Raw genomic sequence first — 26,721 nt, forward strand, 5'->3', positions numbered from 1 at the left:
ATAATCTTTAAGTGGCTCCAACCATTTTCTTTGACGTAATTTCAATTCCTTTTTCTTGAAGATATACTGGAGGCTCTTATGATTTGCATAGATATTAACATGAATGTCGTACAAGTAGTGCATCCACATCTTTAGTGCATGAATCACTGCGGCTAACTCTAGATCGTGGGTCGGGTAATTCTTCTCATGCTTTCTTAGTTGTCTATAGCTACAACCTTACCATGCTGCATCAACACACAACCCAATCCAACGCTTGAAGCATCACAGTAGATAACCTAACTATTGGTCCCTTCTGGGAGTGTTAGAACCGGTGTTGAAGTTAATCTGTCCTTCAATGCCTGGAAACTCCGTTCGCAAGCATCGGTCCATTAAAACTTAGCTCCCTTCTGAGTTAACTTACATGGTTATCCTAATCTTGTACAATTCAGGAAATTTCCCTCTTCGGAGGCCCAAACTTCATTTTTTATCCCTTACAATTGCGTCTTTATCCCACTATTAGGGCAACATTTCATCTATTCTAAATGTTACTAGTCTTAGACTCCTTTGAGTTCATTCGGCTATACTGAGCCTTCTATAACTTAGAGAAACCATCAGCTCTTTTATGAACTTATTCCCAAGGACATATCCATTCTTGTCACCTTTTTACTCATCTTTCTTATCCTTCCTCCTGTCTTTCTAGAACCTTGTCGCTCTACCATACTTTAGCTTGCGACCTACACATATCTATTTATACTTATTCGCAACCTTTATTCAACCTGCTTGCACCATGGATTTCCTTATGTTATCCCGGAACATCAAGCAAGGCACCACATACCACTTTGGTCAAAAGTGCTTAGAAGAGAAGAAAATTTCGTTACAAGTTTCTTGTAATAACCTGCCAAAATAAGCCATGAACCTTCATCGGTGTTATGGGTCTAGGTAAAGTCTTCACTACCTCAGTCTCTTGTGTATCCACTCGGATGTCTTTACCCGAAATAATATGCCCAAGAAAATCAACAGATTTCAAACAGAATTCATATTTAGAAAATTTTACATACAACTTCCCTTCTTGTAGAACTCTGAGCATAGTACGCAGATGATTTGCATGCTCAGTCCTCTGAACGAGAATATACCAATATATCGTCAATAAATACAATTACGAACATACCAAAAAAAAACTGAACACACGGTTCATCAAATCCATGAATACTGTTGGGGCATTGGTCAAACCAAACAACCTAACATGAAACTCAAAGTGCCCGTATCTGGTCCTGAATGTTGTCTTCGGAATATCTTCCTCCTTAAACCTTACCTAATTGTACCCGGACCTCAAGTCTATCTTTGAAAAATACTTGGCACCTTGCAACTAATCAAATAAATCATAAATCCTCGGGAGCGAGTACTCATTCTTTATCGTTACCTTATTCAATTGCCTATAATCAATACACATTCGTAAGGAATCATCTTTCTTTATCACAAACAACACACGTGCTCCCCGTGGTGACGTACTAGGTTTGATAAAACCTTTTTTTCAAACAAGTCCCTTAGTTGTTCCTTTAACTTTTTTTTAGCTCTGTGGGGACCACTCTATAGGGGAGAATAGATATTGGATGAGTATTTGGTAGTAGGTCGATGGTAAACTCAACTTCTCGCTCTGGCGGAAGACCCGGAAGCTCATCAGGAAAAGCATCGGAAAACTCATTAACCCCAGGGAAGGACTGAATGGTTGGTAACTCTACTTCCACATCCCAAACCTGAACTAAGTGATAAATATGGCCCTTTATTATCATCTTCCTTGCCTTGAGATAAAAGATAAATTTACCTCTTGGCAATGTGGTATTACCTTTTCATTCTAAAACAGGCTCTCCTGGAAGCTGAAATCAAACCATTTTTGATCTACACTTGTTGTTAACATAACAAAAGGCCAATCGATCCACACCTATTATAATATCAAGTCCTACCCAACCGAACACCATGTAGCTTCTCCTTGTTTATTATCAAATCTATCACGGGACATTTCGGGTCACATCCATATATATAAGTAACAATATTAAGACTTAACTTGCATAACTAATTTAGAAAAAGGTTAATATATATAGGGGTCGACTAAGTCGTAGGCATATCATACCCAAAACTATATACAAGATACTTTCTGCAAAACCTCTAAGTAGGCATAACCATAATATATACAAGTCAGGATAGGGCTCCCTACATCTTCATACAACAACCAAACATATTTAAAACCCTATCTTGGTAATGTTCCAAGAAGAGGTGGAACTCACCAACCAAAAACTGACACTTGGAGGCAGTCTATAGTAGAGGGTCCTTGTCTCGTCCTATATAAGAATCTCGATCGGACACACTTCAAAGCGGAATCTTCATGTCCTTATCAGTTACCTTCCTCTTCTTGGCCTGACTACTATCTTCTTCCTCTGCGTATCCCATAACATATACCGACAAACCTTGATTGACGGGCTCCCAAGACTGTGGACTATCCGGAATATCAGAAGAGTTGGTGTCCTCAAATACCTTGACATAGTTTTGAGCCTGAGGGAATCCTGATTGTGCTAATCCATGCACTACTCCCCTCATACCCCGATCAACGGGATGTGAAACTAAGGGTCTTGGTGAGGTTGGAACTCCTCTCACCCTATCTACTGCCGGAGTGGTCGAAACAACTCGAACGGATGACTCATATGGATCCTCGGATGGATCCTCCTCAATAGAACCCATGATCTTTGATGGGTCTGAACCCATAGTATAACTTATCTCTCTTTCTAACACCTTCGTAGCTTTTTGACCCATGCTAGCGGTGGTAGTCTTCGGAGGCATCGCTAAAAATGTAACACATCGTTAGGAACACGAATGCTTATTTTGCACGATCTAAGATAAGAAGAGAGGATAACATCCTATATGTCCTGTAGCCTCCTGTCTATAAGTGTGGTGCACAACACAACTGTAAATAAGACTCTATTAGACACGGTCTGTAGAAAACCCTAGGACAAAACTGCTAAGATACCACTTTTGTCACGACCCAAACCGATTGGCCGCGACGGGTGCCTGAGTCCTATCTGTCAAACACCCCTAAGCATGCGTATAAGATATGAACCTGTATAACATCTGTTGCATTACGAAAATAACATACGTGAAGGAAATCTATCATCAAGTCATATATACGTATACGTGCAGAATACAGTGGGCGAGCCGGCAAGGCTGCTATAGAAAATTATACATCCAAAACTAAAGCCGACAAGGCCATATACAACCCAACTAGACATACTGTCTACAGACCTCTAATAAAAATATAACTGTACAAAGACGGGACTGAGCCACGTTATACCCATAAACATATATATATATATATATATATATATATATATATATATATATATATATATATATATAAATGTATCGTACCAAAACAAAAAGCAGCTCCGGATCAAGTGGAGCACGCCAACTCTCGCTGATCAAGAATCCTAAGAAGGGGGACTATCAGCTTGCCTACCTGCACCTGCGGGCATGAAACGCAGGCCCTGTGAAATAGGGCGTCAGTACGAAAAATGTACTGAGTATGTAAGGCATGAAAATAAGTACGTAAAAGACATATATGAAACATGAAATACAGAAATACCTTTAAATCTGAATAACTTTGTAAATTTCGAAACGTTTATAATATCATGCACATGCGTATAAATGTCATGCCATGCATAGGTATGGGTGTACATAATATCATCAAGCCACTGAGGGCATCCCATCATATCATCTCGATCACAGTGGGCAACATCATCAACATATACCAGCTGATCAGGTGGTGGTGCGTATATAACACCGTAACATCTTCCCATATCCCATATACATATACATACATATATACGCATATATAATGTCATTTGAATCATATTTCAGCCACTGTGGGCAACATTATCATAATATACCAGCTAATCAGGTGGTGGTGCGTATATAACACTGTAACCTTTTTCCCGTATCCCATATAAATATAATATACATATATACGTGTATATAACGTCATCTGGTCATGGGTCAATGCACATGTATAAATGAGTGAAATACATGAAAAATACATAATAATCTCGATATTCCTTCCAGATAAACTTTTCCAACTGCGTATTATTTTGAGACCCATGAATAGAAGATAATAATAATTCTCATGGGGAATCAAGAATATAGACACCCCTACTATTTTTATGAATAGAGTAATTTATAAAAAGCTGTGTATTTGCTCGTTTTTTCAGTATAATTTGGACCATGCCAAAAGAAAGAAGGGAGGGTCTTAACATACATGTTCTTGAAATTATTTGAACGAATCTGCTTCTGCGAAATATGGACGAAATTCTGCTTGAAATTTTTTAAACGAAATCTGACTGCTCTCGGAAGCTTTAATCGAAATGTTTGGCTAAGAAGTTGAACTGTTGAACGAAAAGGGTTCTGATTTCTCACGTTTTGGTTTTAAAGGCAGAATTGCAAATTGTTGTTTAAATGGAAAGCTTCTGCTTTCCGCGTCCTTGGCTTTAAATGCCAAGGACAGATTATGGAATTTGAAGCCTTTTCAAGGCACTTCTACAAAATGTCATGGATAAGTCTTATTCAAGACTTAAGTCATGATCTTGGCTATTACGTTAGCCATCTGGCAAAGGTGATTACATTAGTCATTCCAATTTTGTGGCTTCTTGCTACGTGGGGTAAGGTGGAATATTAATTTTTTTATCCACTTATTAGTTAACCGGGTAATGTCTCGTTATCCGGTAATTAATTAATTACCCGTATAATTTAAAAATACCACAAATTACTTAAAATTCTATTTATTTTTAAAATACTTCATATATACTTTAAATATTACCCTACCGTGGTCACATGATACCTTGCATGGTACTAGTTCATAATTATCGGGTATTATTGCTCGACTCGTATTTTATTCCAAATTGTCTACTTTCAACGAAACTCGTTTTCTTTAATCTGGGTACCCCTTTATCATTCATAACACTTATTTATCGCTTGTATAAATAGCATAAGTACGTTAATGTTGGGATGAAATGGATCTAATATACCAGGAGCAGAGTGTGATTGTGAGGAGACTAGACCTTTTTTAGATCAGTTCAAATATTTACGCTTGTTACAATTCCTTGTTGGCTTGAATGAGAGCTACAGTCATGTGAGAAGTCAGATTCTTTTGAAAACACTGGTATTGACTGTGAATCAAGCGTATGCACTGGCAATTCAGGAGGAGAGTCAACGTACACTTAGTGTAGGTAATTCAAACAAGGAACCCTTAATTATGCTAACTGGAAGGGGACAAGGTTTCATGGCTACAAGGAAACCAGGTCTCATATGTGACTAATGTGGTTACAAAGGTCATTTGAAGGAGAATTGTTATATGATCATAGGCTATCCAGTAGATTTTAAAAGCAAGAAGAAGCCTTAGAACATTGGAGTGAAAGGATATGCTAATGCATCGGCAGGAGAAAGAGGAAGTTCTGACACTACATCTCAGATGCAAGGGCTTTTCTTTACAGAAGATCAATACAAACAACTGTTGAGCCTCATAAACAAGCCAGGCAAGTATAACTTCTTTTTTGTCTAAGACATTTAACTATGATTGGTTAAGAGACACTGGCGCTTCACATCATGTTACACCTTAGAAGGAAATACTAGACAATGTAAGAAAGATTGAAAACCAGAATAATAGTGTTGTGCAAGTTCCTACATGAGGGAAATGTCATGTAGCAGATACAGGAAATGTGAAGATATTAGAAGAGTTGACACTGAAAGATGTACTACATATTCATGACTTTAAATTCAATCTGATGTCAGTGTCTAAACTGACTAAGGACCTGTCATGTTGTGCTGCATTTTTCCCTTATTTCTGTGTGTTTCAGGGTCTTACAGTGGGAAGGTTCTGGGATTGGTAAAGAACACAATGGATTGTATCTGTTGAAGAAAGAGATCAATAAGGAATTCCCAGCTATAGCAGGAAGCATTATGCAAGTGCAGGAAGATTCAACACTATGGCACCTCAGATTAGGTCATCCTTCAACTGTTGCAATGCAACATATTCCTCTACTGGAGAATAAGATAGATGCCAAGACACAACATAGTTGTGAAGTATGTCCTTTAGCTAAGCAGAATAAACTTCCTTTCCAACTTAATAGCAATAAAACAGGACAGATTTTTCAACTAGTGCATGTAGATGTTTGGGGTCCTCACAGGATACCAACATATGAAAAACAATATTACTTTATAACACTGGTTGATGACTTTAGCAGATATACTTAGATATGTTTATTATAGTCAAAGTGTGAAGTATTTGTTGTGTTGGAGAACTTCTTTACTATGGTGCAAAATTAATTTGGCTTGAATATAAAAAGATTAAGATCAGACAATGGTACTGAATTCTTTAATTCAAAGTAATGAGTTACTGAGTTCATTAGGCATAATGTATCAAAGTAGCTGCCCATACACACCCCAATAAAATGGGGTGGTGGAGAGTAAACACAAGCATATACTGGAAGTAGCTAGAACATTGAAATTTTAGAGCTCTTTGCCAAATAGATTCTAGGGTGACTGTGTTAAGACAACTGTTTATTTCATAAACAAATGGCCAACATCTGTTATATTTGGGAAATCACCTTATAAGGTTCTCTATAGGAAGCCAACAAGCATTGAGCATCTGAAGGTTTTTGGATGTTTATGTTTTGCAAGCACTCTACCCAGAGGAGACAAATTTGCTCCAAGAGCTCGGAGAGCTGTATTGATAGGTTATTCAGAAACTCAAAAAGGTTACAGATTATATGATTCGTAGAACAGAACATTTCAAGTGAGCGGAGATGTTATTTTTAGAGAACAAGTATTTCCTTTCAAAGTAATGGCTTCAGACTTAGATGACATATTCCCACAAGATCCTTCAGAGCTAACACCTATTGAAGTATCCTCCAATCCAAATACTTCTCAATCTCATTCCCCTAATATCCCCCATAAACTAAAGATATATCTCCAAATATCACACACACACACACAACCACAAGAGCATTTATATGAAAAATTGGCTGCAGACAGTATTGATGAGCTACCACCAGTGAATCAGGAAGAGACAAACATCAGCAGGAATTCAGAGCCTTTAGCTGTAGATGCAGTAGAGGAAGCTGAAAGCATATCACCAGAAGAAGATGCAGTGGATGTCAGAAAATCAGGAGAGATCTCTAGACCACCTATATGGCTGAAAAACTATATGATACCAAGGAAATTCACAGAAAATAGTCTATATCACATTTCTCAAGGACTCTCATATGTTAACCTTACTGCAGGTTATCAATCATATTTGAAGGCTTTCTTATTACACATTGATTCTAGTTCTTTTAAGGAAGCTGCCCAAGATAGCAAGTGGATTGAGGCAATGCAGCAAGAGATAAATGCATTAGAAGAAACTAACACATGAGAGCTGGTATAACTACCACCAGGAAAACATGTTATTGGATCAAAATGGGTTTATAAGATAAAACATAAAGCAAATAGAGACGTGGAAAGATACAAGGCCAGATTAGTGGCTAAAGGTTACAATCAGAAGGAGGGATTAGACTACCATGAGACATTCTCCCCAGTAGCAAAATTGGTAACTGTTAGAACTATTATTAGCATTGATGCAGCAAAAAGGGTGGAATCTGCACCAAGTGGATGTGAATAATGCATTTCTACAAGGGGACTTATATGAAGAAATGTACATGTGATTGCCACAAAGCTTCCACAAACAGGGGAAGAAGAAATTTTGCACGTTACTAAAGTCTCTCTATAGGTTGAAACAGGCATCAAGACAATGGAACATTAAGTTGACAGATGCATTGGTTACACATGGTTATTTGCAGAGTAATTATGATCATTCCTTGTTCAGCAAAAGGTAGGGTTCAGATTTGGTCATCATGCTTGTTTATGTAGATGACCTGCCGATCACAATCAGCAGTCCTAAACTAGTTGATGATGCTAAGAAGACATTACAAATTCAATTCAAAGTGAAGGATTTGGGTGCGCTAAGATACTTCCTTGGCATAGAGGTCCTTAGATCACAAAAAAGGCATTCTACTGAATCAAAGGAAATATGCACTTGAATTAATTTCAATGGTTTGAGTGGGTCCAAACCTGTTTCAATACCTCTGGAGATGAATCAAAAGCTCACCACAATAGAATATGATGCTCATGTGGGAAAGCTGAGAGATCCAGATTTGAAGGACATTACTGCATACCTGAAGTTAATTGGTAAACTCTTATATTTGACAATCACACGACTTGACATTAGCTTTGCAGTACAAACATTAAGCCAGTTCATGCAAAATTCAAAATAATCTCACATGGATGCAGCTTTGAGAGTGGTTAAGTACATCAAAGGAGCACCAGGTTTAGGAGTTCTTCTACATGCAAGGCCAGTTGATAAATTAACTGCCTACTGTGATGCAGACTGGGCTGCCTGTCCTAATATTAGGAGGTCAGTGACAGGTTATATTGTCAAGTTAGGAAGCTCCTTAATCTCATGGAAATCAAAAAAGCAACAAACAGTTAGTATAAGCTCAGTAGAAGCAGAATATAGAAGTATGGCAGTTGTGACAACAGAAATTGCTTGGTTATTAGGACTTCTAAAAGAATTAGAGATACCAGTTTCTAAACCAGTCCAACTGTTCTGTGACAACAAGGCAGCATTCAAATTCCTGAGAATCTTATTTTCCATGAACGGACCAAGCATATAGAAATAGATTATCACTTTGTCAGACAGAAAATCAAATTTGGGCTTGTGACGATCCGGTCAGTCGTCTCATGAGTTACCGCTCCATTTCCCCCATTTTAGCTTCTTTATGCTTCGTTATCCGTGTTTTATATGATCGAGTTTATTAGTTCGAGTTCGGAGCGGATTTGGTAAGAAATGAGACACTTAGTCTCTTTTAAGAAGGCTTAAGTTGGAAAAGTCAACCGGATGTTGACTTATGTGTTAGAAGGCTCGGAAGTGAGTTCCGATGATTTGGTTAGCTTCGGGAGGTGATTTGTGACTTAGGAGCGCGATCGGAATGGGTTTTGGAGTTGTAGAGAAGATTTTGGCTTGAATTGACGAAATTGATATTTTGGCAAATTCTGGTTGATAGGCGAGATTTTGATATAGGGGTCGGAATGGAATTCCGAGAGTTGCAGTAGCTTCATTGTGTCATTTGGGATGTGTGCAAAATTTCAGGTCATTCGGGCGAGAGATAGACCTTTTGATCGAAAGCATAATTTAAGAGTTCTTGAAGTTCTTAGGCCTGAATCCTATGTTAAATTGGTGATTTGATGTTGTTGTGAGCGTTCCGAAGTTTTGAGCAAGTTTGAACGATGTCATGAGATGTGTTGGTACAATTGGTTTGAAGTTCCGGGAGTTCCGGGTAGGTTCCGGGATGTTTTAATGCAAAAATCATAGCTGTAGCAGGTCTATAGGGGTTGCAGGCCCCAGAACTCACCCATGTTGTCCGCACAAAAATGAGTGCGCTCGCGGTGAGTGCTGTGCGGCCCACACAAAAGCATCCTCGGCCGCGGTAGGTATCATGCGGACCGCACAAAATGGTGTGCGGCCGCGGTGGGTAACAATCCGTTGGTCCTACTTCGGAAGCTCATATCTTTTAATCTACAAGGAATTTTGAGGTGATTCAAAAACGAAAGTTATAGCCCTTCGTGTCTAGTTTCCATAAAGGTAAATATATAGAAATTTGGACATTGTTAGCAAAAGTTATGACCAAAATACTAAAGTATGTCACTGTAGAGGGAGGCCTGTGCGGCTGCACGTTGCCTTTGCGCGGACCGCACTGGCTTGCGCGGACCGCGTGAGTTTTGGTGCGGCCAGCGGTAGCTGAAACCTGAGGGGTACCTATAAATACGAGGTTTTGGGTTTTATTTAATATTTTGACCTAGAGAGCTCGAATTTTGGCGATTTTTCGAAGGTTTTTCAAGAAATTAATCGGGGTAAGTGATTTTAACTCAGATTTGTTTAGAATACATGAATCTATCACTGAATTCATCCTTTAATTCGTGATTTGAGATGAAATTTGGGAAGAAAATTGTGAAACCTTTTAAAAATGTAAAATGATGATTTGAAGGACCAAATGGTATCGGAATCGAATAATTTTGGTATGGTTAGACTCGTGAGGGTATGAGGATTCTGAAAATGTAAAATTTTACCCGATTCCGAGACGTGGTCCCGGGGCTCGGGTTTTGCTAATTTCGAGATTTTTGATATTTTCGAATGTTTTCGCTTGGGCTTTGTTCCCTTAGCATATTGTGACGTATTCGTTCTGATTTTGGATATATTCGACGCGCGTGGAGGCCAATTCGAGGGGTAAAGGCGTCGAGAGCTAGAGAATTAGCTAGTTCGAGGTGAGTAATGGTTGTAAATGATGTCCTGAGGGTTTGAAGCCCCGGATTACCCATCGTAGTGCTATATTGAGGCAAGATACGCGCTGGATGATGAACGTGTGGTCTTTCACTACTGGGGAGTGTGACTTAGCCCATCCCGATTGATGATTTTACTAAATATTTGACTGAAATTCATTTGTTATCATCATGATTCGGGATGATTGCCATATTTGGGCTTCGTGCCAACTATTTGAACCATTCGGGGATTTTTATCACTGTTTTCCTTACTGCTTGACTTATTATTTGAACTCAGTCCTGTTGATATCTACTCTTTTGCAAACTCAGCCACTTTTTCTCAGATTTGAAACTTAAATGATATTTCTACATCATGTTTTGGGCTAAGAACTACTGTTTTACTAATGCCCAAGGGGCTTATGATGATTTCTGGACTGAGTAAGGCCGAGGGCCATATGTGAGGATATGCTAAGTGATATGAGGTCGAGGGCCTGAGATACTATTTATGCCATGCAGTGGCTTGAGTGATGTGAGGATATGTTAAGTGATGATGCCACGAGGTGTCTTGATATAGCGCTTGGGCCGTAAGGGGCCCCTCCGGAGTCTGCACACCCACAGTGAGCGCGGGTACCCATGTGATTTGAAACAGTGGTAACAATGACACTGTATGATGCAATTTGGTCAGGTAACAATGGCTGACCATTATGCTGAGTGATTGTGAGATAGCCCGAGAGGCTGATACTGTACTGAGAATGAGCCCGAAGGGCTGATACTACGCTGAGCGATTGATACTGTGCCCGAGAGGCGGATTTCTACTTGTTAATTACCTGTTAAGTTACCTGTTTTACTTGTTTTAAAAAGGAATATCATTTGATTTCTTCACTGATTTACTGCTTTAAGTGATTTTACTACTTGATATGGAATTGCTTTGTGCCTTTACGTGTTTTCATACTTTCAGCCATTATTTTTAATTGTTACTCACTGAGTCGGAGTACTCACATTACTCCCTGCACCATGTGTGCAGATTCAGGTATAGCAGAGTCCGCACCTGAGCGTTGATTCCTTCCAAGCTAGGCAGTGATTTGGAGTTACGAGGTAGTTGTTGACGTCCGCAACCCCTTGTCTCTCTTATCCTTTATCATTTATGTTTTCTTCAGACTGTTGTATCGGATTCCGTACTTTGTAGACCTATAGCAGATTCTGTAGTAGCTCATGACTTGTGACACCCCGGTTTGGGCTGTGTCGGGATGGTTCCTGCTGTTATTATCGTTAAATTCCGCAATTTATGAATATTATATTATATGTTACTACTGTTTATGATGATTAACTGTTTAAAAGAGGTGTTCCGTTTCGGTCTGGCTGGCCTTGTCTCCGCGAGAGGCGCCATCACGACCGGGTTCGGGGATTGGGTCGTGACAGGGCTCCTCACACCACACCATGTTAGTTTTGCATTGCAACTTGCTGATTTGCTCATCAAAGGTTTATCTGCAGCTCAACATCACTCTTTAATTTCCAAGCTTGGAGTGTTGGATGTCTTCCACCCTTTGTTTTGAGGGGAATATTGAAGACTTGGTAGTTATGTTAGTTTAGTTATGTTAGCTGGCAGGGGTATTTTAGTCTTTTTACCCTTATCACACCCGTGACTCGTGTGAGGGGATTTGTATAAAATCAGATACTCTGCACTAAATAAGTTAGTTTTGCAGAATCTTCTTCTTCATTGCATGCAATTGCGATTTAGTCTAGATCTCTACTCCTATTTTGTCATTCTTAATTTGGCATTCAACATCAAGTTATCCCAGCGTTACATAGCTTAGTTATTATAATGAATGTGAATTCAAAAATTAAACCAAGTTCAATAATGATCAACTCAAGCCTGTCAGAAGAAATGTAGCTCAAATCATGAAGTTACATAAATCCTATTGAAGGAAGGATGAAAGGTGTTTACAGAGTAATTTGAGAAATAAACTCTTCAGTTACAAGAAAAATATTAATGCTATTAATCCTCTTATACTCTGAGTTTGTCCATTTCCCTTCTTAGTGCATTAGCTCTCACCAAACTTCCAATGGTATTCACAGCAAGCTTCAAGTCTTCAATGGGGTTTCCTGGTGCCACTTTCTTGTACAAATAGCTGTCAAATGTCATCTTCTGCACATACTCATCTGCGCACATTTCAACAAAAGCCTCCCTCGCCGGATTCGACCTGTAAAATACTTTCTGCAATATATCAAGCACCTTGTACGTTGGCCAATAAGTCTTGTCCCATTTCTCCAAATACTTCCTCAAATCACTCTCGTCCACCATTCTCTTTCCCATTTCTGAACCCTCAACAATTGCTTCAGCACACATACGTCCGCTCTTTGCCGCGAAGTAAATCCCTTCGCCTGAACATTTTGTCACGTACCCTGCTGCATCACCAACCAATGCAACTCTGTCTTGTAATCTTCTCGGTCTAGGGTGTTCTGGAATCGGGTGGGCCTCCACCCGGATAATTTTTCCTCCAGTGATTTTGGAATCGGCTCTCAGTCTTGTAGCTAGCTGGAATTTCTTAATGTCAGCTTTGTGGGTGACTGTGCCAGTGCCAACGGCAACGTGGTCACACTTGGGGAAAACCCACCCGTAAAAATCAGGGGACACGTCATCTCCGACGTACATTTCAGCTAAATTCTCGTAATACTTCATTTTATCATCTGAAATTCTAATCCTTTCTTGGAAAGCAATAGCATACTCGTAGTCACCGGCGTTGATGGATTTTGCGACACGGGAATTTGCGCCGTCAGCGCCGATAACGGCGTCAACTTCCAGGGTGCGCTTCTCTCCTGCGCCGTTAGTTTTGGAGTCGTAAGCTGTGTAGTGAAGGACGTAAGGTGCGTTTGGGGCTTTGGGCATGTCCATTTTGAGGAACAAGCCGTTGAGAACAGAGGCTCCGGCTTCAGCAGCACGGTCACGGAGATAAGCATCGAGTACTTCGCGGCGCACCATACCGATGTACTCGTGAGGCTTTAAGGTCTGTCCGATATCGACGGCAACGTTGGACGGGGAAATCATCTTCATCTTTGTGACTTTCCGGTCAATGATATCCAAAGGGAGGTCAAATTCTCCCACCATGCAAAGAGGGATGGCCCCACCACATGGTTTGCAGTTGTCCATTTTGCGTTCGATTAAGAAGGTTTCAATTCCGCCCTTGGCGAGTGTTTCAGCGGCGGCGCCACCAGCTGGACCACCGCCCACCACCGCAACACGAAGGTTGCGGCCGTTGACTCTTGGGCTGGATTTGGAAGCATTGATTCGGAGCCTACGGTGGGTTTGGGTTAAGGGGAGGGATTTAGAGAGGGTAATGGAATTGTTTTCCGGCGAGGATTGACGGAGGCCGGTGAAAGTTTTGAGAGCAATGGAAGCCATGGTTTAGTGTGTGGAGAGTGAGTGGGGTGAAAGTGTGGAGTTTTTATGAAATTTTTTGTATGATTTTGATGGATATGGTTGGGGATATTAAGGGAATGAGTGCCGTTGATGAAAAAGGATTGAGGGCTACGATTGGATTTGGATAATGGGGATAGATTCTTGATTTGTTGCTTGTGTTTTTCGTTTTTTTCTTTCATAGTATGGGGCTTCAATTTTGCATGATGGTACAAGTGGCTTACATTCTGCCACGTATAGTTTTTGAGAATGTGGCTCACAGTGCTCAGATATATGTATTGGTCCATTGCTCCTCAAAAAAGATCTTAAGTAAATCAATTGCTCATCAAAAGATCTGTTAAGTGAAAATGAGCTTGGCGCAATATTTGTGTTGTAGGAGATTTTGGTGCTGAGTTTTGTTTTTATCTTCAAATTTTCAATTATTGCATCTAAGTTTGACTAATTCTTTCTCATCATAGCCCATAAATAACCAGTGGATAAATAACTTATAATCTTTTCACAAGAAGAAAAATATGAATTTGTTACTTATGAAATTGGGATCAATATATTGTTTAGTCCAAGTCTGGATCACCATTTAATTAGCTTTATATAAATTCATTTGTTAGTGAAGTGTCAACAATTTGTATAAAAGCGTAACTGGGCCTGACGCCAAATTTAGTGCACCAGTTGCCAATTCCAAGATATTTGGTTAGCACCTTTACTCAGCTTTGGACTGGAATCAAAATTCTTGGGCTTCATTTTAAAGTTGAAAAGGAACTTGAAATTTATATCACTGCTCTCTGTCTTATTAGAAGTCCAAAATCAGCAGATATGGTACTTCAAAAAAAATTCTGCAAATATGCTACCTAATATATGGATTTGACTTGAGAATCTAATAACCCTGAGAAGTGTTAGTAGAGAGTAGAGACTTGGCTATCTGTAATTAGAGGGAAAAGAGTTAAAACCCAAATTGGTGTTAGGATTTCATGCACTTTAATTTGACTGATGTAAGAGAGGGATGTAATTAAATACCCAATTAATGTAGATAATACGCAACTTATGTTTGTTAGACTTGAATCGTTGTAACAGAACTGAAGGTAGATGTAGTAGGTTTGAATTTCTTAGATGGTTGGTTTATCAAACTCTACCCTTCTTTATCTCCATTTCTCTCCAAAAATTCCAACTTCCTCAGCTGATGCGATGCGATGCTTACACTTTCCTTTTCTTTGTAACATTTAAAAGGTAACAAGGTCTCATTATTCCTAAAATAAAATTTCAAAGCCTTATATCATGAAGCTCACACTAACCTTGCCAATTTTTGTGACAATTTTAACTCTTCTACTTGGAGGTTGCAATTGCAAGATTGTACAATTCATCTTCGGGGACTCTCTTTCAGATGTTGGCAACAACAACTTCCTCTCTAAAAGCCTTGCTCGCGCGAACTTGCCATGGTATGGTATTGATTTTGGAAATGGATTGCCTAATGGTAGATTCTGCAATGGCCGTACTGTTGCTGATATAATAGGTAACATTTCCAATGTAGTATTTACGATCATCGAGTATTTAAGTATCTAAGCTAGTGTTAAGTGTTAACTATACCTATTGTGCAGGTGACGAAATGGGACTTCCACGGCCACCAGCATATCTAAATCAATCGTTAACAGAAGATGTCATATTGGAGGACGGAGTCAATTTTGCCTCTGGTGGTGGTGGAATTCTAAACGAGACAGGCACCTATTTCGTAAGTAACTCTCCTATATATATATATATCATTGAAAAAATATTAATTAGTGTTTAGTTTATGTCTAGACACTGTTGAAGTTTGATCAATTTGTAAGTGCAGATACAGAGGTTTTCCTTATACAAGCAAATAGAATTATTTCAAGGAACACAAGACTTAATTAGAGAAAAATTAGGAAGCAAAGAAGCTGAGAAATTTTTCCAACAAGCACGATACGTTGTCGCCCTGGGAAGCAATGATTTCATCAACAATTACTTAATGCCAGTTTACAGTGATTCATGGACTTACACTGATAAATCTTTTATTCAATACTTAATGGACACTCTCAGAGCACAACTTATAGTAAGCCATTATCAGTTTTTTTTTTCTCATTGCCAATTTCCTGAATAAATTCGTAATTTTTGAACCACTAACGTTATTTCTTTTTTACAATTTTTTTTAGTTGTTGCATAGTTTGGGGGCAAGGGAGTTGATGGTGTTTGGGCTCGGACCAATGGGGTGTATTCCACTTCAAAGAGTTTTAAGTACAGATGGACAGTGTCAAGACAAGACTAATCAGTTGGCTCTAGCCTTCAACAAAGCAACAAACGAACTTGTCGTAGAATTGTCCAACACTCTTCCAAATGCAAGCTACAAGTTTGGAGATGCATATGATGTTGTCAACGATGTCATTACCAATCCCGGCAATTATGGTACAAGCTTATACTACACATTGTTATTAACAATCTAAATGAAGCTAAAAATTATTTAGAATTACATTAATGTTAGGTTAATCTAATGAAGAGCTTAAATTTTTTGTACAAACGGTGTAAAAAATATTTACATTATTATGTCACTATAAGGTAGTTTCGTATAAATATTTATGATAAACATTAATCAGTAACCGATAATAAGATGAAGCCTAATCGGGGCAAAAATAAAAGGAATCTAAGGAAGGGGTAGACCTTTCCCTATGAAACTCTAAGGGGTCATTTGGTTGGAAAGATGTTATCCCGCGATTAATTATTCTGGAATTAGTTATCTCGGGATTAGTTATTAAAAAAAAATTACAATCCCGGGATTAATTATACTGCAATTTTCCCCTAACCAAATATAGAATAAACTCTTCTTAAATTTAGTCCCGAAATTAATTATTCCTTGTGCCTCGTACCAAACGAGCCCTAAACCTCGGAGAATCAAGTTGATTGGTTAGTCCTTCGCGTTTTCTTCTATCGTAGAGGGATAAACGCATAAACTTGAAGCCTTTAGCTCTATGTTCACAATTTTAAAGCAATTCCTGGTAAGATGAGAAATCATGCGGCTAAATTAAGATTTGCAGCATCAATTCAGGAGCTAAGGAATCGGCTTACATGGAAAATTTTGATTGAAAATCCATGTAAAATTGATAACTAACATGCTATAGCAAGCTAAACTATAGCGATCGAATAAAAATTCTTTATATTGTTAGTGTAAAATTAATAACCAATTCCTCTGGAAATATTGCAGGTTTTAGTAACTCTGATTCACCATGCTGCTCATTCGGAAGAATTAGGCCAGCTTTAACGTGTATTCCAGCATCGACATTGTGCAGTGACAGAAGCAAATATGTTTTTTGGGATGAATATCATCCTTCTGATAGTGCTAACGAGTTAATTGCTAAAGAGCTCATCAAAAAGCTTGGATTTTTGAAGTCCAATCAGACCGATGTTTCTCCCCCAACACCAGCAGCCACGAGTTTTTCATCGGATGATGTTGGACAGTAGATTTTCTACTAAAAATATTTTCCTTAACTTCGAACGTAGATTTTCTTATTATTTTGTAACGTTATTTGTTCATCGCAAAATAGCAGCATTTCGTTGCTACTTGATTCAGAACATGGGCGACTGAGTGGGGCTTTCTTTGTTTGTCCACTTTATTATCATATCAACAAATTAATTATAAGCTGTCGAAATATTCGATTAAATCAATGAAATTGTATGGTCAACTATGGAGTATCTATTTGGTCAATCTAAATATATAATTTTTTGGAACAGCAAAACAGCACAAGCAGAAATTACATAGTGCTTTGAGACTGTTAGGTTCCATAATGATAGACGTAAGAACTGTAACAATAATGATGATCATGATTACATAAGTAAATTTCAAATTATCAAGAATATTAAATGCTTAAACAGCCCGGAAGTTTGGTCAACTACTCCACTTTCTTTTCACTGTTGAATATTACTACTACATTTTACGTGATAATGACATGGTTATAAAACAGAAATAGTCACGGTAATTTCTTCCAGGAATAATTTAAGGTCTTAAATATCTTCCAATGTACTAATTCTACTACGATTACGACTTATAGCAAACTTTTAATTTACCGAAAATCTCGGATAAAGCTACTGATTACCAAAGCAGGAAACTAAAAGAGGGGGGAAGGGAGTGTTGGATTATATATCGTAGCAGCTGAAGCAATTACAGTATCATATTCACGTATAAATTAAACAATTAATATATACGGAGATTATTTGAGTTACCTCTTGAAACGTGAACAAAACAGATTAATCTCAGTCTCCAGTTCCAGAGTTGCAAGACTGCGATCTCAGCAAAACCTCCACAGTCTTCTACCGTGTTATCCAAATAATATCCGAAAAACGAGAATTTTGGGTGGGCGAAATTCCAAGGATGAAAACGTGTAAAAACCAGTGCAAAAACGTCAGCCCTATATGGAGTATATATAGCCACATATTTTAGGTTAAAACCATTTTCCAAAACGTGTTAGGTTTTCTTTTTCCACTAAGGAAAGGTTTCCTTTATTTCCTATTATTTAGGCGCAGTAGGGACCACAAAATTTAATTAACAATTCTACCATAAAAAATTACGAATTATTCCACTAAAAATTCGTAATTGCACTCCTTAGTTCAATTTCGAAATTCTTCCATAATACCTTATTTAACTCCCCATGTTAAGATTCAAATACTAACCAATCAAATTAAATTACTGACTATTTAATTTATTGATTCCTTTAGACTTTCGCTTAACTTAATTCATGTGTCAGATACAAAATTCATCGGCCGGGTTTACACATGAAAACTTATAAGCTTACATCAATCTCAAAAACCGAGATATGAATTCTATCAACTAATTATTACTTTGCCAATGTATATCATTATTGTCCAATTTACCAGGCTTATTGACCCACGAAAGAATCTCGCCTTTTAATAAATCAAAACAATAAATGACACACACAACTAATAATAATTTTATCAAGTTTAAGAGTATAAGTACATTGAATGGACTAGAAAAATTATTTTATTAAGTCAGTATAAAATACTTATCTCTACTTGATCCGTTCAATACATACAAAATATACTAGCACAAGAAGTGTAATTAAACTATTCCCATAATCAAGATAAATTATATTTAATCTTGTGCTACTATCATTCCCATGGTTTGTCCAATTCCATCATTAGATTGTGAACATAAACTTTATGACTTATCAGAACCGATGATTTAATCTTTCGTATATACGTTAAACTCTATACACTAAATCATCTACTATATAAGCAACGGGCGCACAAACAAATACATGATCTATTTAAAATAAAATTTTATTGAATTGAATAAAAAATAAATAATTGTTCCATAAATAATACTATAACAATACGCATGGTTTATAGTATATCCTAATAATCTCCTACTTAGACTCATAACCATGCGTCTACAATTCTGACACCCATTCCGTCTACATGCCTATTAAAAGTCTTGTGTAGCAAGCTCTTAGTAAACGGGTCCGCCAAATTGTTCTCCGACGCAATCTTGGTGGCTACTACATCCTCTCTTTGCACTATCTCACGAATTAAATGATATTTACACTCAATGTGCTTTACTCTTTTATGGCTTCGTGGCTCATTCGAATTAGCAACCACACCACTATTATCACAATAAAATGTTATTGGTGCTTGAATAAAGGGAACCACACCCAACTTTCTTAGGAAATTCCCGAGCCAAACCGCCCCTTTGGCTGCCTCAGAGGTAGCCACATATTCGACTTTCATGATGGAATCAGCAACACAAGTTTGCTTGATGCTCCTCTAACTTATGGCTCCACCTCCCAGAGTAAACACATTTCCTGAGGTAGACTTTCTAGAATCTCTATCTGATTGGAAATCCGAATTAGTGTACCCAAATAGCACAAAGTCATCCGAATGGTAGACTAGCATGTAATCCCTAGTCCTTTTCAGGTATTTGATTATATGCTTAACCGCTGTCCAATTCTCTCTCCCAGTATTAGACTGAAATCTGCTAACAACGCCAACGACAAAGCAGATATCAGGTATAGTACATAATATAGCATATATCAGACTCCCCACAACAGATGCATAGGGGACCACCTTCATCTTTTCTATCTCTGCATCAGTTTTAGGAGACTGATCTTTAGATAGAGAAACTCCATGCTTGAAAGGGAGGAATCCTTTCTTGGAATCATGCACGCTAAACCTGGAGAGTATTGCATCAATATAAAGAGCTTGGGATAAGCCTAATATCCTTTTCTTGCGATCTCGCAAGAGCTTGATCCTAAGGATATAAGCCGCTTCTCCCAAATCTTTCATATCGAAGTGCGTGGACAACCACTGTTTAACTGAACCCAACATGCCCATATTATTTCCTATGAGTAATATGCCATCTACATATAAGATCAAAAACGCCACTTTGTCCCAATCCCATTTTTTGTATACACAAGACTCGTTAAGACACTGATCAAAACCAAAAATTTTAATCGCCTTGTCAAAGCAAGTGTTCCATGCCTTGGATGCCTGTTTCAGTCCATAAATGGACCTTTTAAGCGTACACAACATGTGTTCACTTTCTACGAAACCGTCTGGTTGCATCATATAGATGCACTCATCAAGACTTCCATTAAGGAAAGTTGTCTTGACATCCATTTGCCAAATATTATAATCATAATGAGCAGCAATGGATAAGAGAATTCTAATAGACTTAAGCATGGCTACCGGCGAGAAAGTTTCCTCATAATCGATCCCTTCTTTCTGAGTAAACCCTTTTGCTACAAACCTTACTTTAAAAGTTTGCACTTTTCCGTCTACACCTCTCTTTTTCTTATAGATCCACTTGCATCCAATGGGTTTTACCCCATCAGGTGGTTCTACAAGATCCTAGACTTGATTAGAGTACATAGACCCATCTCTGATTTCATAGCAACAACCCACTTATCGTCATCTTTATCATGTAGTGCTTGGTCGTAATTGCTAGGTTCGGAAGCAGTCTCCTCAGGGATCCTATCATATGATTCTCCCAAGAGCGTATAACGAACTGGCTGTCTTATTTCTCTCCTATTACGACTACGCACTACATCAGCTGCAACTACACTATTATGATCTTGTGGTTAAACCACATCATTATCAGGAACCTAAGTCTCCATGCTATCCACAGGGATATCAACGACTTCTTGTTGTTGTGCAGTCTGCTCAACTTAACTCCCATTACTTTGTGGTAGTATGACTTCGGGCACTTGTTCTTGTAGGACATCAAGTTTGTTGTCATTTCTCCCACTACTAAAATGCAATGGTATGTCAAAATCGACTTCTAGGTTTTGCATCAGGTCATTTTGTTTTTCAGATAACTAAGTTTCCATACAAATCAGAATGAATTAACTCTAATTTATCACTTTCTCGATTTCCTTTTGAGGGAAAATTTTGTTTTGTCATTTTTCCTTCTAAATACGATTCACAAGTCGGTAGTGCCTCCACTTTTAATGAACTTAAAGGTTCATCCTTAACCAACCTTGAAATTATGTTTAGATTTATATGACCCAAACGCAAGTGCCATAAATATGTTTCACTCAATTCAGAAGAATGTTTTCTCTTATTTGGTAAATAAACATAATTCAGTTCTTTAGATTGTAACGGTTTAGGAATAGAGTCAACAATAAAAATAGCATTAATCAACGTAGCCAAAGAGAGATGACGTTTATTATGACTAATAACACATTTAGCAATATCATGAAAATTAATGTCATAACCATCTCTCATAGCGCTAGAAATCGAAATTAATTTCTTCTAGCGGAAGATACATATAATGTGTCTTTTAAAGTTAAAACTCTATCACTACCAAACGAAATACTACTATTTCCTAATGCTAAAGCTGGGGCTGCCGAACCATCTGCTTGATAAACATTGATTTCTCCTCTACTTATCCGCCGCGTTACCTGAAACTCTTGCAAATAAGTGCAGACATGATTAGCGGCTCCCGAATCTACACACCATGACATGGTAGAAACAATCGCTAAAAGAGTTTCAATGAAAAGTAGATGTAAATTACCTAGTTTATTATTCAACTTGGCTAGATAAGTCGGACACTACTTCTTATGATGCTTAGGCTGCTTGTAGTGATAACACTTGCCCTTAACCTTTTTCACACCAGCAGTTGTGCCACCAACAGAGGGTTTCTGAGCCTTTTTCTTCTTTTGCCTGCCTCTCGGCTTAGAAGAAGAACCTGGCTTAAAATTCAATGCCACATGAGAAGCTTGTTGCATGATAATAGTCTCTGCCGACTGCAGCTTATTCAGCAATTTTGCAAGTGACAAATCCATTTTGTTCATGTTATAATTCATGCAAAACTGCTAAACACTATCAGGCAGAGTCTGCAATATCATTTCAACCTGCATATCCTTATCAATGTTAGCTCCAAGGACCTCCAGTTCATTCAGAAGACTTATCATCTTCAGAACATGGTCCCTAACAGATGAACCTTCAACCATTTTGGTATTCAGAGGAGCTTTCATGGCAGTCTGCTTAGCCGCACGATTCTGATCTCCAAACATTTCTTTGAGATTTTCTAGAATGTCATAAGTAGACTCCATAGACTGATGCTGATGTTGCAGAATGTTTGACATGGATGCCAGAATATAACACCACGCCATCTCATCAGCCTTAACCCATTTTTGGTAAGCCTTTTGTTCATCATCCGTAGCATCATCTCTAGGTTTTTCTGGACACACCTCATCGAGCACAAATTTGTATTCTTCAACAATTAGGACAATATCCAAGTTTCGTTTTCAATCAACATAATTCGGACCCTCGAGTTTGTTTTAAGTAAGAATAGCAGTAAGGGGATTGAAAGTAGTCATTGTTAATCTGAGAGACAATTAAATAAATAGATCAATGATGATAGGATATAGTTGTATATTTTAGTCACTTATTACACTATAATGTACTGCACTTTAATTGAGTTTGATCTTTAATCGCTAGTATTTTGCACTAATTGCGTATTTTATGCCTTGTAGGAGTTATTCTGAGCTATGTAGATATGATGGAATGAATTCAAGTGATTTGAAGCTTTGAATTCTGAGTAAAATCCCAAGAAATTAAGCAGGGATCGTGTTCCGGGATCAACGGATGATAGTTAAGAATGAAACAAAGAATCGAGCGGGCATACAGTGCAGTGTCTAGTAAAATGCACATATCTTTTCGCTCAAAACTCTGTTTGGGCTCCACAATATATCGTTGGAAAGTTATTGGAAAGGATTACAACTTTCCTATTTTGATTTTTTGCGAATTCCCAATACCGCGGCGTCGAGAGGCGCACGATGCACCGCACCTGTGGAAATTTTCTGCAGCCTGACAGAATCAACGATCTGAACTTTCCCACTGTCGCCACGCATGGAGCGTCGCCCCATGCGGTGCGATAGTGCAAATCTTACAGAGTGATTGTCCAATTTTGCGTGGGAGAAGGTATTTTTGTCTGGACCCGACCCTACTTGGTATAAATACATGTAAAAATGCTATTTTGAGAGAGAGAGAGAGAGAGAAAGGGATATACTTTTGAAACACTTTAGACCTAAGGAGGCTAAGGAGATTGGGGATTCGACCTAAGGAGACAAAAATACACTAGGAGCAAGGAGGAGAATTCTTCTACGAGTTTTTCACTTCCTTATTCCTATTTCCATTATTGGTTATGAATTATAGCATTGTAATTTTGCATACTATTATGAATAGCTAATTTCTTATTTAGGATTTTGATGGAACCTATTGGAGGATGATTTTCCTGTTATGTTAATATATATTTGCCGTAGTATTTTCTCTAATTGTTAAACTATGTTATTATTGTGGTTGGTTGAAGAGCTCTCAATCGACTGTGCCTATTTAGTATGTATTACTCGGGAGAGAGTGCATATTTAGGTAGTTGTTGAACAATATCACTCCTAACGTATATGAGGGATCAATATGAAGGGTTTAAAGGTGGGATTAGGGATAACGAAACCTTGGGTGCGATCCGAGTGAGCCGTAATTAATGCCAGCTAGCGTAATTCAGGAGAATATATCTAGTAAATTGTGGTAATTACTCGAGAGAGAGTTACGACGGTCAGAGCGCTCATGATCGGTAGAGAATACTTAGGCGAATTTATAGAAAACGTAGCGGGAAGGATTCTGATAATGGGAAAATCATACCTGTAGACCTCCTTAATCTTGTTTCTAAACCTTAGTATATTTAGTTGTTAATTTACTATTTTAATTTGTTACTTATTTAGTTAAACACAAGAATCTTAATATCTATAAGTTAGGAATTATTCAAGCTTGTCTTCTTGGTGATAGTGAACAGTTGTAGCTAAGCCTTAGTTCTCTATAGGATTCGACTCCGGACTTGTAAACCGGATTATATTTGCAACGACCGCTTAGTCCTTTTTATAAGGTATAGTTGGGTGTGATCAAATTTTGGCACTGTTGCCGGGGAACTAACGATATAGTTGTAGGTGTACATATTTATAGGTTGCAAGTTTGAACTTTTATTTTTGTTCTCTTGCATTTGATTTTTTTTTGACTTGAGAGACATGGTATCTTGGAATTATGAGAATTTTAATGTTGGTAACTCTACTTTTAATCCTCCTTATGCATATTGTGAAGGAAACCACCCATTGCAAAATTGTCAAAATTTTCCTGAGAGCGAGTTATGTGCACCAACTCAATCTTATGTGTGGAATGTATGTGATTTTTGTAGTGGTTAAGATGGTCACTTTCATTGTTGTGATTATTTGTCTTATCCTCCCCCAACCCCTTACTATAATGGTTCTACTTTTTCTGGTGAAGTTAATAGGATCAAAGAACACTAGGAAGCTGACTTGAAGAAAATCGAAGATATGTTAAAGCTAACCATGGATATGTTAAAGTACCATATTGTAGCGACCCGGCCAGTCGTCTCATGAGTTACTGCTCTGTTTCTCCCATTTCTGCTTCTTATTGCTTTATTTATCGGTTCTATACGTGATCGGGTTAGTTGGCTCGGATTCGGAAAGGTTTTGAGAAGGTTTGAGACACTTCGTCGCTTTTGAAGAAGCTTAAGTTGGAAAAGTCAACCAGATGTTGACTTATGTATTGGAGGACTCAGATGTGAGTTCTGATGGTTTGGATAGCTTCGGGAGGTAATTTAGGACTTAGGAGCATGATCAGAATGTGTTTTAGAGGTCTAGAGTAGATTTAGGCTTGAATTGGCGAAAGTGGATTTTTGGCATTTTCCGGTTGATAGGTGAGATTTTTATATAGGGGTCGGAATGGAATTTTGGGAGTTGAAGTAGTTCTGTTGTGTCATTTGGGATATGTGTGCAAACTTTCAGGTCATTTGGACGTGGTTTGGTATACTTTTTGATCAAAGGAGTAATTCAAAAGATTTTGGAAACTTAGGCTTGAATCCGATGTGTTTTTGGTTGATTCGATGTCGTTTGAAATGTTTTGAAGATTGGTATGAGGTTGGATGGTGGAATATGATGTGTTTGTGCTTTTGGTTGAGGTACCAGGGGCCTCGGGGTGATTTCGAATGGTTGGCGGAAAGATTTGGAGTTGGTTGTGACAACTGAAGTTTCCCATTGCTGTCATAACCGCACCTGCGGCTAGGGGACCGCAGGTGCGGTCTCGCAGAAGCGAGATTTGAATCGCAGAAGTGGAGAGGGCCTGGGAAGGTAGAAACTGCAGAAGCGGTTGAAGAACCGCACTTGCGATGGCGCAGGTACGGATTGGGCATCGCAGATGCGAAAATGGAGGATTTAAGTGATAACTGCAGAAGCGGTCCATTGACCGTAAAAGCGGTACCGCAGAAGCGGTAGAAGGGGCTGCATATGCGAAATGCATTAGCCAGAAGGTATAAATTATTTCGTTCGCGATTTTTGAGCTATTCCACCATTTCTAAGTCTGCTTTTGGAGCTTTTTGGGAGATTTGAAGAGGGATTTCATTGAGGTAAGGATTTTGGAACTTAAACTCATTTCTATGGTATTATTTCATAGATTAGAGCTGTAATTAATGGAATTTAAAGGTCAAATTGGGAAAACTAGGACTTGGTATTGGAGACTTAGACTTGAGGATTTGATGGGCCATTTGTGGTCGAATTTTGGGACTTTTGATATGTATGAACTCGTGGGGAGATAAAGAATCTATTGATATGAATTTTATCGAATTTCGAGACGTGGGCCCGGGGGTCAGAGTTTTGGTAATTTCGAGAGATGTTGTAAATTGATTATTTTCGTATGAGCTTCGTTCCCTTAACATACTTTGACGTCGTGGTTCTGATTTTGGATAGATTCGACGCGAGTTGAGGTCGATTCGAGGGTCAAAGGCGTCGCAGGCTAGAGATTGGATCGGATTGAGGTGAGTAATGATTGTAAATGTTGTCCTGAGGGTATGAAACCCCGGATTGCACATCGTTGTGCTATATTGAGATGACGCACACGCTAGATGACGAGCGTGGGGTCGTGCACCATTGGGGATTGTGATTTAGTCCATTCCGTATGACTGTTTTACCGTGTATTTGATTGAAAACTATTTGCTATCATCATGTTTTGGGCTGAATGCCATATTTGGGCCTCGTGCCAATTATTTGAACCCTTAGGGGATTTTTACTGATATTTCCTCACTAGTTTGACTTTGTACTTGTACTCAATCATGCTATAATCTATTGTTTTTATAACACAACTATATTTACTTATTTTAACACATTAAATGATATTTTAAATGATAATTTGGGCTGAGCATCATGTTTTACTATTGCTTGAGTGGCTTACGAGATTCTGATTGAGTAAGGCCGAGGGCCTGTGTTGTGAGGATACACTGATTATGATTATGAGGCCGAGGGCCTGAGATTTGTACGCTACGAGGTGTTTTGTTGATATGAGACCGAGAGCCTAGTGATGATGCCACAAGATTACTTGATATTGCGCTTGGGCCGTAAGGGGCCCCTCCAGGAGTC

At 38.4% G+C, this 26,721-nt stretch overlaps 4 protein-coding genes across 4 annotated transcripts; 2 read left to right on the forward strand and 2 right to left on the reverse strand.

Annotated features, from left to right (window-relative positions):
• Positions 1-8,144: 8,144 nt before the first annotated feature.
• On the forward strand, positions 8,145-8,726 carry LOC138888677 (uncharacterized mitochondrial protein AtMg00810-like). Its single transcript, XM_070170583.1, has 2 exons — positions 8,145-8,241; positions 8,344-8,726. The coding sequence occupies exons 1-2, from the start codon at positions 8,145-8,147 to the stop codon at positions 8,724-8,726; spliced, it is 480 nt and encodes a 159-aa protein (XP_070026684.1).
• A 3,518-nt stretch (positions 8,727-12,244) lies between these two features.
• Positions 12,245-13,897, reverse strand: LOC104227957 (geranylgeranyl diphosphate reductase, chloroplastic). Its single transcript, XM_009780340.2, has one exon. The coding sequence runs from the start codon at positions 13,766-13,768 to the stop codon at positions 12,374-12,376; it is 1,395 nt and encodes a 464-aa protein (XP_009778642.1). The 5' UTR covers positions 13,769-13,897; the 3' UTR covers positions 12,245-12,373.
• Positions 13,898-14,973: 1,076 nt separating this feature from the next.
• Positions 14,974-17,466, forward strand: LOC104227949 (GDSL esterase/lipase At1g74460). Its single transcript, XM_009780332.2, has 5 exons — positions 14,974-15,287; positions 15,373-15,503; positions 15,606-15,845; positions 15,946-16,195; positions 16,989-17,466. Exons 1-5 carry the CDS (start codon positions 15,053-15,055, stop codon positions 17,243-17,245), a joined length of 1,113 nt encoding a protein of 370 aa, XP_009778634.1. The 5' UTR covers positions 14,974-15,052; the 3' UTR covers positions 17,246-17,466.
• Positions 17,467-22,110: 4,644 nt separating this feature from the next.
• LOC104228003 (uncharacterized) lies at positions 22,111-23,166 on the reverse strand. Its single transcript, XM_009780390.1, has 2 exons — positions 23,088-23,166; positions 22,111-22,511 (listed from the first exon to the last, which is right to left on the reverse strand). Exons 1-2 carry the CDS (start codon positions 23,164-23,166, stop codon positions 22,111-22,113), a joined length of 480 nt encoding a protein of 159 aa, XP_009778692.1.
• Positions 23,167-26,721: the final 3,555 nt, after the last annotated feature.

Source organism: Nicotiana sylvestris, chromosome 3, assembly GCF_000393655.2.
Source record: "Nicotiana sylvestris chromosome 3, ASM39365v2, whole genome shotgun sequence".
Lineage (NCBI taxonomy): Eukaryota > Viridiplantae > Streptophyta > Magnoliopsida > Solanales > Solanaceae > Nicotiana > Nicotiana sylvestris.

Excerpts from the sequence above, each read along its gene's own strand:
- LOC138888677 (XM_070170583.1), top strand. The coding sequence starts at position 8,145 with ATGAATCAAAAGCTCACCACAATAGAATATGATGCTCATGTGGGAAAG. Across the intron at positions 8,242-8,343 it reads TGCATACCTGAAGTTAATTG|CTTTGAGAGTGGTTAAGTAC; the intron begins GTAAACTCTTAT and ends ACATGGATGCAG.
- LOC104227957 (XM_009780340.2), bottom strand. The coding sequence starts at position 13,768 with ATGGCTTCCATTGCTCTCAAAACTTTCACCGGCCTCCGTCAATCCTCG.
- LOC104227949 (XM_009780332.2), top strand. The coding sequence starts at position 15,053 with ATGAAGCTCACACTAACCTTGCCAATTTTTGTGACAATTTTAACTCTT. Across the intron at positions 15,504-15,605 it reads ACGAGACAGGCACCTATTTC|ATACAGAGGTTTTCCTTATA; the intron begins GTAAGTAACTCT and ends TTGTAAGTGCAG. Across the intron at positions 15,846-15,945 it reads CTCTCAGAGCACAACTTATA|TTGTTGCATAGTTTGGGGGC; the intron begins GTAAGCCATTAT and ends AATTTTTTTTAG.
- LOC104228003 (XM_009780390.1), bottom strand. The coding sequence starts at position 23,166 with ATGGGGCGACGCTCCATGCGTGGCGACAGTGGGAAAGTTCAGATCGTT. Across the intron at positions 22,512-23,087 it reads GCTGCAGAAAATTTCCACAG|AATACAAATTTGTGCTCGAT; the intron begins GTGCGGTGCATC and ends TAATTGTTGAAG.